This window comes from Monoraphidium neglectum (assembly GCF_000611645.1).
Source record: "Monoraphidium neglectum strain SAG 48.87 unplaced genomic scaffold scaffold00081, whole genome shotgun sequence".
NCBI lineage: Eukaryota > Viridiplantae > Chlorophyta > Chlorophyceae > Sphaeropleales > Selenastraceae > Monoraphidium > Monoraphidium neglectum.
This window is the reverse complement of record NW_014013547.1, coordinates 1-10,121: the sequence shown is the minus strand read 5'-3', so window position 1 is coordinate 10,121 and position 10,121 is coordinate 1. Positions and strand designations below refer to the sequence as shown.

General features: G+C 66.3%; 3 protein-coding genes across 3 annotated transcripts in view; 1 reads left to right on the top strand and 2 right to left on the bottom strand.

Moving 5' to 3' along the window:
- MNEG_0891 (basal body protein) overlaps positions 1–6,205 on the top strand; it is a gene marked incomplete at both ends in the record, with an annotated part of 13,399 nt that extends 7,194 nt beyond the window's left edge. Inside the window, 15 exons of the mRNA XM_014050623.1 lie at positions 425–548; positions 753–893; positions 1,148–1,312; positions 1,589–1,687; positions 1,953–2,009; positions 2,206–2,286; positions 2,454–2,525; positions 2,780–2,911; positions 3,335–3,511; positions 3,812–3,970; positions 4,387–4,674; positions 4,913–5,014; positions 5,378–5,466; positions 5,702–5,786; positions 5,993–6,205. Coding sequence (XP_013906077.1) covers positions 425–548; positions 753–893; positions 1,148–1,312; positions 1,589–1,687; positions 1,953–2,009; positions 2,206–2,286; positions 2,454–2,525; positions 2,780–2,911; positions 3,335–3,511; positions 3,812–3,970; positions 4,387–4,674; positions 4,913–5,014; positions 5,378–5,466; positions 5,702–5,786; positions 5,993–6,205 — 1,984 coding nt within the window. The remainder of the gene's footprint in view (positions 1–424; positions 549–752; positions 894–1,147; positions 1,313–1,588; positions 1,688–1,952; positions 2,010–2,205; positions 2,287–2,453; positions 2,526–2,779; positions 2,912–3,334; positions 3,512–3,811; positions 3,971–4,386; positions 4,675–4,912; positions 5,015–5,377; positions 5,467–5,701; positions 5,787–5,992) is intronic.
- Positions 6,206–8,538: 2,333 nt separating this feature from the next.
- MNEG_0890 (hypothetical protein) lies at positions 8,539–8,769 on the bottom strand (the record flags this gene model as incomplete). Its single annotated transcript, XM_014050622.1, has 1 exon — positions 8,539–8,769. The coding sequence occupies one exon, from the start codon at positions 8,767–8,769 to the stop codon at positions 8,539–8,541; it is 231 nt and encodes a 76-aa protein (XP_013906076.1).
- A 178-nt stretch (positions 8,770–8,947) lies between these two features.
- MNEG_0889 (hypothetical protein) lies at positions 8,948–10,096 on the bottom strand (the record flags this gene model as incomplete). Its single annotated transcript, XM_014050621.1, has 1 exon — positions 8,948–10,096. A coding segment is annotated over one exon (1,149 nt), but the record flags the coding sequence as incomplete, so codon positions are not given.
- Positions 10,097–10,121: the final 25 nt, after the last annotated feature.

Genomic DNA, 10,121 nt, shown 5'->3' with positions numbered 1-10,121 from the left:
GTCCGCCGCGCGCGAGGCCGACGCCGCGGCGCTGTCCGACGCGCGCCGCGCGGCGGCGGCGGCGGGCGCGGCGCGGGCGCGGGCGGAGGCCGAGAAGGAGCGGGCCGCGGCAGACCTGAGGGCGGCGGAGGCTGAGCTCCAGGTAAAGAGGCCGATGGCTGGCTGCTACCGCGGAAGCCCGGCGCGCACGCCGCGCCGCGGCAAGCTCTGCGGGGCGAGCGGGGCCGTTTTGTGTTGTCACCCGTTGCTCTGCTCTGCCCTTGCGCGAATGGACTGCTGTGGGTGGTTGCGCATCCACAGCCTGCATGTCTGTGCATGTGACGCGCATACTTGAGCGGCCCGCCCTTTTATCACATGCATCACATGATGACGAACGCCACCACCGCCGCCCCAACCACCACGCGCCGCCCCAGGCCCTCCGCAGCGCAGCGGACGAGGGCGGCGCGAGCGTCGCGGCCGCGGACGTGCGCGAGAAGGGGCTGAGGGCGCGGCTGACGGGGCTGCAGCAGCAGCTGGAAGAGCGGGAGGCGGAGCTGGAGCGGTTGCAGGTGTTCAATGCGCGATAATCACTCACCACCTCCCGGCTGATGCATTTTTGTTTTTGAATCTAATCCGAAACCGATCTGCTCAATGTGCCTCTTCAACCAAATCAATGCTTGCAAATTCAACAACGCACCTACTGTCACCAAGTTTGGGCTCGTGAAATCTACCCGTCACTCTCTGCGTGCCGATCCTCGGCGCACCTGTCGCAGGGCGTGCTCGCCTCGGCAGAGGACGCCGCCCGCGCCGCGCGGCAGCGCGAGGATGCGGCGCGCGCGCAGGGGCGCGAGTACGCCGACCGGGCGCGGCGCGCCGAGACCCTCTGCGAGGAGGCGGAGGCGGAGCTTGCCCAGGTGCGGCGCTTTGACTTTGTTTGACAGCGTCAACCCACTGCATGAAAAGTAGTGCGGCTTCTGCTGCCTGTGGCCCACAGCTGGCCCACCCCGCGACCATAAGTGCTGCCGACTTGCACCAGGAATCGAGTGCTCGACAGCCGGACGCTCAACTTATACCTGTGTCAGCGCACCGTCACCACCTGGCGCTGTGGTTCAAATGGCTGCCCTGCACCCTCTCTGCTGGCGCACGCCCCTCTTCCCTGCGCCCCCAGGTCCGATCCCAGCTGGAAGCTTCCCAGGCCTCCCTGTCCGAGGCGCGCGCCGCGCAGTCCGAGGTTAAGGCGCAGCTGGCGGCCAAGGAGGCGGCGGTCGACGCGCTGACGACGCTCAGCCTGAGGGGGGATGCGACGGTACAGGAGTACATGAGCAACGTCAAGGTGGATGCCGCGGCCATGGGGGCCCGATTCGGCCCCAGCTGCGCTCGCACGCACCGCATCCCGGCATCCCCACATCAGACACGCCCTTGTGCCTGCGACAGCCCCGCCCCTGCCTTCTGATACAGCTTGGGCCACACCCAATTGAATGCCCCTTCGATTTCTTCTGCCATTCTCCGCGCTCCCATTGGGTGCGGCGCACCACCAACATCAAAGCTTGATCAGCTTGACCTTGTGCTTCGCCCTCCCATCGCGTCGCCTCACCCATCGCTGCCCCAGTCCCTGGCGTCCGACCTCCGCACCGCCCAGCTGCGGCTGGCGGATGCGGAGGGGCGCCTGCAGCATCGAGAGGAGGAGCTTGGGGCGGCCACGGCCGAGGTGGGGCCACAGCAGTGGGGAATCGGTGACACTGCTTGTGCCTTCAACGCCTGCCGTGCTGGGCTGCGCGTCAACGCTGGGGGGTGGGGGGCGCGCTGCACGTGCTGATGCAGCTGGCTTGGCCACGCCTGTCTGTGGGCCTATTGCAGTTGACATAAGCTGCACGCTCTGCCAACGGCGCGATTGCTGTCCCGTACCTGGTCAATACTCATCAAACCGATGAACCCAGTCATTTGCTTACATCCGTCCAACCTGTTGTTCTCAGGCCCGCAACCTGCAGAAGGCCCTGCGCAGCTTGGACACAGAGAAGGACGCCCTGCAGGTGCGCACGCACACATGCGCACGCTCGCGGCCTGCCCGCTTCCCAAACGCTTTTGCAGCGCGCCCGCGCCCTGTAAACATGCTTGTGCCCCTGCCGCGTCATTGGCATGGGCGAGCTGCGGCGGGATGAATGCGCCGCCCTGACTTCGTCCGTCCTTTCATCGCGGCCGTCGGCGAACGCGTGCCATCCAATTCAGGGGTCCCTGGACGCGCGGGAGGAGCAGCTTGCTGAGCTGGACCACGAGCTGGCGGAGACGCGGCAGGCGGCAGACGCGCAGGTGGGATCTGCGCCCAAGATTACGAGATCTACCTAGGCTTGCAAGTTCTCATCTGCAGCTGCCGCGAGGAGGGGCCGCTGGGAGGGGCTCGCGACGTATGCAAGCTGCTTGGAGGCCTGAGAGGGCGTCGCCCCTCACGCATGTGCACCCACCTCTGCGCCCCGCAGGCGCGGTCGCTTGCGGCGGCGGAGGGGCGCGTGGCGGCTGCGGATGCGCGGTGTCACGAGCTCGCGTTGGAGGTGGGGCGGCTGGGCGCCGGCTGTGCAAAAGTGAACCACTAGTGACACATGGAGCCTGTGCCCGCTTGCGCATACAAAAACATACATTTTGCTGTCAAGTGCAGCAGCTCGCGGAATTAGCTCGTGTCTAGGCTGCGTTGCAATGATCCATGTGTGTTCTTGACCCCTGTTGCAACGCGCCCGCTGCTGTGTCGCGATGGATTGGGGCGCAAAACGGACTCGCCGCATCTGCACGACACGCGCCATCACCACAGGTGTCCGCCCTGAGGTCGCAGCTGGAGTCAGCCCTGAGTCACCTGGGGGCCACTGAGGGGGAGCAGGGCGCTCTGAGGGAGGAGTACCGCGCCCTGGGGGAAGACATGGAGGCGCTGGTCAGGGAGAACCAGGTGGGTGGGGCCCGCTCCTCCCCGTTGACCGCGCGTTTGTCCGGTTTGACCGGCGTTGTTTGACCAGGATAAGTTGAGGCCCCGACGGGCGGCGCGATCAGGGCAGGTTTGCACGTCCAAGGAGTGTCCTGCGAGGCCAGCGGGGGTGCTCTTGACGCAGGCAGTACGCAGGCAGGCTCTTGGATTTGACGAACCCAGGGTTAATACTTGATTCCCGTCTGCATTTCGAGGTCAGCTGCTGGCCGTCGCCGGCCCTGCTTTTTTCACCGCGCCTGCCAACTCAACAAGGCGACCTCATGGTGTCCCTGACCGTCTCACTTCGCCCGCCTTTTTCACCCAAGCAACACTGTCTTCGGCACGGAGGCGACGAGTAACACAGCATGCAAACGCGCACTGCTCCAATGCCATCGCCCTGGCCTGCAGGTGGTCAGCAGCGAGCTGGCGTCGTTGCAGCAGCAGTGCTCGGCCCTGGACGAGGAGCTGGCGCTCACGCGCCGCCGCCTCTCGGCGTCCGAGGTTGCCGCGCGCTCCAAGGCGTCCGAGGTCGAGGACGTGCGTGCCGCGTACGAGGCGCTCGCAACAGAACACCGGCGGGCGCAGGTGCGCCGGGGCGCGCCCGCTGGGACACGGCCGCGCGCGCGGAGACGTTTGCCCTTTCGCTAGTGGCGGATTGAAAAGCGGTCCCGCTTGCAGGCGCGACTCTCATTTCTGTACGTCAGCTCGGGGCGCCTCAAAGCCGCGGAGGATAAGTGGAGGTCGTGTGAGGCGACGCTCCATCCCATGATCTTTGCAGCCCAGCCTTCAACCCCTTGGCGTCGTCCTGCGCCCCGCCCCTCCTCCCCGCAGCCTCACCCCCCCCACACCCAGCCGCCCTCCGACCCTAAACCCTGATTTCCGCAGGCGTCGGTGCTGCAGCTGGAGCGGGAGGCCGCGATGCGCGAGGCGGCGCTTGCGTCGGCCGGCGAGGAGGTGGCGTCGCTGCAGGAGGCCGCGCGCGCGGCCCAGATGGCGGCCAACCAGTACCTACTGGACCTGCAGGCGAGAGGGGCACGCCTCTGGGTGGCGTGCCAGCACGGCGTCGCTCTGCATCCCTCTCGCTGGCTGTTGATGGTGCACCGTCGCGTTCCTGGTCGCTGTTTTGCAGTGCTGCGATCGTTGCTGTGCGTGCGATTGTCAGTAGGGCGTCAACCCCCGGTTCCAGAGGAGGTCCAGGCGCCGTGTGCGATCGGGTCGCAAGATCCTGGCAATGCTCCAGAGCCGTCACGTCCCGCAGCCGTTGCAGCATCGGGGGTCGAAGCACGGTCCAGGTCTTGTCCAAAGCATGGGGGCCGTTGGCCCTCCGGCCATCCTGTCCTATTCAAAATGCATCCTCTACCCTTCCCAACCCCTAGCCCGCCACAACAATACATAAACACACACACACACACACGCACACACACACACACACACACACCTACACGCTCTGTATCCACCAGGCATACGAACGGCAGGTCGACCACCTCAGCCGGCAGCGCAGCAGGGACGCTGCAGACGGCAGCGAGATCGCGCGGCAGAGGGAGGGCCTCCTCGGAGAGCTCCGCGCGGCGCAGCAGGTGGGCCAGCCGCGCGCGGCGGGCGCGGCGACGGGGGCACGTGGCGCGTGCCGGCCCGGACGCTGCGCGCCCGCCGCTGCCGGGTTTGGTGGGCGGCGCTCTGTCCTCGCGCCCGCGCCGCGGTGGCTGGGGCGCCACGGCCGGGCGCCTGCGCCACGCGCACGTCCGCAAGTGATCCAGCGATAGGCTCCGTCTGGTTCAGTAAAACAACTGGCATGCGACGGATGTCGCGCCGTCCTGTGCGTACATTATTTCATCCAGCCCTGGCAAAGGCTCCACTCACACAACATTTGTTTGAGGCACATCTCGCGCAAACCTCTACAGCCCAGCATGCCGTTGCTTGCATCACAACAGCGCGGCGCGTTGTCAAGCACACCTCAATATGTCTCGGCAACCTGGGGGGTCGCAGGTGCGGCTGGACCTTGAGAGGGCGCGTGAGGAGCAGCAGCGCCACCTGGCGGCCATGGATGCGCAGCTGGGCATGGCCCAGGCGCGGCTGAGCGACATGGAGGTGCGCGCGTGTGTGTCTGTGTATGTGTGTGCGTGTGTGTGTATGTGTGTTTCTGTGAGTGTGTGTGTGTATAGGTGTGTTTGCGTGTGTGTGTAGTTGCGGGGGAGGTTGGGCGGAACGGTTGACTGAGCACGCGTTTGTGCGGCGATTGCTGATGCGCTGCATGTTGTCTGCTCCCGATGCCTCGTCGGAGCAAGCATGTACTTGGACACCCAGGCCCCTGTGGTGACAAAGGAGGGGCATAGCCCTGCACACATGCAAGAGGGCGCGCACCTGTGCGACGTGAGCGCACGTCACATGCCCACGCGCGCGCGCACACACACACACACACACACACACTCTTACACACACACAATCCCTTAGGCCGAGAACGCGAGCCTCGAGCATCGCCTCGGCTGTGAGAGGGGCCGCGTGGCCGAGTTGGAGGGGCTGCTCTCCAGCATGCGGGCCAGGTGAGTGCCACGCCCCAGCCGCGCCCCTGCCACGCCCACGCCGCCTGGATTGCCTGCCACCCTTGCGATTGTCCCTCCAAGGAGCCCAGCCACGCACATGTACAAACACGACCAAGGAGCCGCAGTCGGTGGCAACGGCCGCGCGGCCAACAGGAGGAGGGCTCTCAAGCTTGACGGCAAACCCAAAGAAAATGTGCGTTCCGCTTGCCGCGCACTCCCCACAAACCTCCTGTAGGGAGTTCCGTGTCGAAGCGGACGGCCAGCGCACCGGCGGCGCGCTGGGGGCGGCGCGGGAGCGCAACCGAATGCTGGAGAGCCAGGTAGGGTGTGGTGGGCGGCGGGGGAACCCGAGGATCCACAAGCATGACGTCTGATGGCGCTCCTGTCCGTGGCTGCTCTCGGCTCGTGCTCGGCACTCCTTTCCTGATCCTGCCGAAGCGCCGTTGCGCTGCCCATCACATGCCATGCACCGCCAGCCCAAACAGCCCCGCGTTGCGCCGCGCACGCCTGCCATCTGCATGAGCAGGTTGCAACGTTGCAGCAGCAGGTGCTGTCGCTGCAGCAGTCGCGGGACGCCCAGGACGCTGAGCTGTCGCGCCTGCGGCGAGAGGCGCTCGCCCTTGCGGCTCGGACGGCGGCGACGGTGGGCGCCGCGGTGCCCAGTGGCAGCGGCGGGCGCGGCCGCGGCGGGGCGGGAGCGGCGGCGTGGGATGGCGGCGGGGGCGGCAGCAGCGCATGAGGGAAGGGGTCGCCTTGGCAGGATGGGACTCTGTGTAACCAACCCTGACAACAATTTGATGGTGGATTGTGCACCAGAGGTGTTGAGGGATTTGCGACGTGCAGCGGAAGCCTCCAAATGACAAGTTGACTGCACAGCGCCGCACCCCAATAAATGGCACTGGTGACAACTATACAGTCCCACCCACCTATAAGTCCTGCTTGGACTGTGGCATGGTGCTCGTTGCCCCAACCATGAGTCAGCTGCAGGTGCAGGCGGGTGCGGTGCATCCCACATCCTGCAGCGTCGCCAATCCCCAGAGCTTAAAATTCACAAGGGGGTTGCGTAGCCGTGCGCGTCTTGCACCGGGCTTGATTTGGTACGTAGGAAACACCTCATCCTGCATGCTGGAAGCCCCTGAGCGGCAGTGGCTCTCCTCAGCAAGCCGCGGCCGGCGCGCGCCCCCACGTGTGCCGGCCCCTCCGCTGCTGATCCCCTTGCGTCAGCCGCGGCCGCGGCGGCGGCGGCGCGCGCGGCGGGTCTGCAAAGAGGACATATAACAGCTACTGCCACAAGCTGTGACAAGCTATAAAAGGGCGTGGCGCACCCGGGCGGCAGCTACGGCGCCGCATCCCTACCAACGGGCCCGCACAGTAAGCGACGCAACCCAGAGTGGCGCCTGATCCCCGTCCTCCCGCTGCATGAACGCCCGGGGCACCAACCGCTTCACCCAGCAGAAAGGGGGCAGCCCCCCGCTGTATCCGAGTTGCTTCTGCGTAAACCATGTTTGAAGCTTGGTCACGAAGGGGGTTGAGGGGAGGGAGGGCCGCGAGCAGGATTCTGCCGGCAGCGCAGGCACAGCCTTAAACAGTGCTGGTGTTGAACGAGCACACGTGCACTCGCCCCATTCAAACCTTGCCCTAGCCTATGTAATGTACTACAGCTGCACTCACACATTCACGTGTCTGCTAGGAATCAACACACCCAACCACATCCAGATGCCACCCCCAACTTGAAAGAACACACACCCAACGCAAACAGGCACAGAAGCGGTCTGCACATGAAACAGCAGCATCTTGGTTGGCAGGCGGGCATGGGTCGAGCCCGCCGCCGTGCCAGGGCCCACCACGAGGAGGTGTGCTGCGAATTGGGCCCCAAAATAAATGGCACCGCTCACTGGCTTGGGTGCTTTGATTGCTCTCTGCACTGGTGTGTCCCCTTGCATTATCCCGAAAGGCCTCGCGTCGACCAGACGGTGTCAAGGGCTGCCACTGCAAGCAGCCGAGGCCGCCGCGGCGTGCCGCGAAGGCACTTGCAAGAAGGGGTCGACGCAAGACCCGTGACAGCACAGCGTGCGTGTCGCTTTCCTTGCCCAACGCCCGAAGGCATCTAACCAGGACACCCGAAAGGTCCTAGCAAGCAAGGGGTGCCACTGCAAGCGGTGGAAACCGCCGCGGCTTGCCGAAGGCAACAAGCTGGACCAGTTTAAGGACCGGCCGCAAAGTCCGAAAGTCTTGTGCATACTGGGTGTAGCCCGATGCTGCAAGAAGTTGGGGGCGGGAGAGGAGGGAAGGGTGCCGGCGCGCGCTGCGATTGTGCAATGCAAGCGCTGCGCAACCTTGTGGAGGCGGAACCCTGAGGGTTTATACTCGCAGCCTGTAAGCTCGAAGGAGAAGCCTTGGTGAAGATCGAACCCATTGGAAATGATTGATTGTGGCGTGTGTGGGCGCTTTTTTTGCGAGAGTCGACCGCCTGGCTGACGCACGTTTCTGCGAACAAGGGAAGTGGCCCGTGAGTAGGATCCAGCAGCCGCTAAATGCAGCTCTGAAAACGCCTGTCAGCGTGCATAACAGCCACGGAGCCACGAGAAGTGGGCTGGGGGTTTGACCGGCACTGACCAGCGGCAGCCAGCGCTGCGCGCTGCGCACGCACAAGCAAAAAATCGCCACGCAAAATCGCCCCGCCACACCCGATTACACGCCTCACTGAGGCTTGAGTTGGCGGCTGGCAGCCGCCTGCAACCCCTCGCGAGTTTGCCTGTGTAGATCCTTCCCAACCACCCTGCCAAGGAAGGCACTTCCGGGCGGCGATACGTCGGCGGCTTGTCGCTGCCAGAGCCGGCGCGCAACACGCTGCGCTTCACAGTGAAGGATGTGCGTGGAAGCTGTGACGGCGTGGATGTGCCGATCAGGGGCGGCCTAGCGCCGCCCTTCCGAACCACGCCCTGCAAGGCGATGGAGCCCTTGTGCAAGCAGCTTCCCGGTGAACTTAGAGGTGCCCAGGCAGGGGCAGCCGGCGAGTTTCACATGTCGATTGTGGCGGGCCAGCTGCTGCAGGGGCCGGTGCTCACGTTGCTACTCAAGGGGGAACAGTTGTCGCCGGGTGACAAGCAGCATCCGCAGCAGCCGCAGCAGCAGCAGCCGCAGCCGCAGCAGCGGCAGCAGCAGCAGCGGCGGCAGCAGCGGCGGCAGCAGCAGCGGCAGCAGCAGCGGCAGCGGCAGCAGCAGCGGCAGCGGCAGCAGCAGCAGCAGCGGCAGCGGCAGCAGCAGCGGCAGCAGCAGCAGCAGCAGCAGAACACATGACATGTATGAACATTACATGGCATTTGGCATTTTTGAAAGGATGATGGGGGGGGCGGTGTCCCTGGCCTGCTCAGATCAATCAGGTGTGTGCCTTTTCTCCTGTGTCAGCAAAACTAGCTCAGGCGTCGAAACCCCTGCATGGTGTACACAGTCAACATTTGAAGCAGTGAACAATTACGCATCACCCCGCGGCGCTCCCCGCTCCCCCTTGCGTCCACCCTGCACTGGCTGCCGCCGGCTGGGCAGCGCCAACGCCTGACGCAGCCCTCTCTGCCTGCGCTGCCTTGCACGAGGTGCGGTGGCCCCCCTTCCAGTCCGCGCGGGCGCACTCGACAGAGCAATAGGACACCGCCCGGCAGCCGCGGCACACCCGCAGGCGCACGCCGTCGCGCTCCGCCTGCTTGCCGCACGCCGCGCAGGAGCGGCATGGTGCGGGCCCGGGCAGGTTCGCTGGGGGTGCGGGGCCTGGGGCCATGCCTGGTGGCCCCTCTCGCTGGCCTGCAGGCGGACGCGGCGGCTGTGCTCCTGCTGCCCCCGACACCTGCACCGCTGCCGCCGGCGCCGCTGCAGCAGCCGCTGCGGCAGCGTCAGCGGCTGCTGGTGACGCTGCCACAGCGACGTGAGCAGCAGCCGCCGCAAGGGCAACCGCTGTAGGTGCTGACAGCCCTGATGCCGCTGCCGCAGCTCCTGCTGCCGTTGGTGCTGCTGCCGTTATTGGTGCCGTCGTAATCGCTGCCGTCGCTCCTGCTGCTGCATCTACGCTGCTGCCTGAACGCCGCTGACCCGGCTGCAGCTGCCGCCGTCCGGGCTGCTGCGACGACTCCTGCCGCCCCTCGCCCTGCTTTGCCCCCTGCCGCCCCGACGACCCCTGACGCGATGCGTGCTGCCGCACGCGCAGCAGGAGCTGCTCGCAAGGCGGGGCGTCGCCGCAAGGCGGAGGTGGGGCGTCCGCGATCACTGCTGCAGGCGACGGCAGCCCGTCCGCCTCCGCTGTCCACCACTCGGACGCGATCAACGAGCACAGGGTGTCAAGCAGCGCGGGGGCTGCTTCCAGGGCAACGGCCATGGCCCCCGGGTCCTCGCGCGCCCCCGGCAGGCCGCACGGCGGCAGCGTCCGCGTCAGGTCCGCCGCAAGCGCAAAGAGCGTCAAGCACGCGGGCCGCAGCTCGCCGCTTACGCCGCGGCGGCCGGCGCCCAGGACGGCGGCGGCCGCGCGCTGCAGCGCGCGCGCTGCGGCGGGCAGCAGCGCGCCGACGGCGCGGCGCCACTGGTCGCCGGGCTGGGCCTCTCGGACCAGCGCGACTGCCAGGCCCGCGGCTACGCACGCGTCCTCCCATAAAACCGCCGCCGCGCCC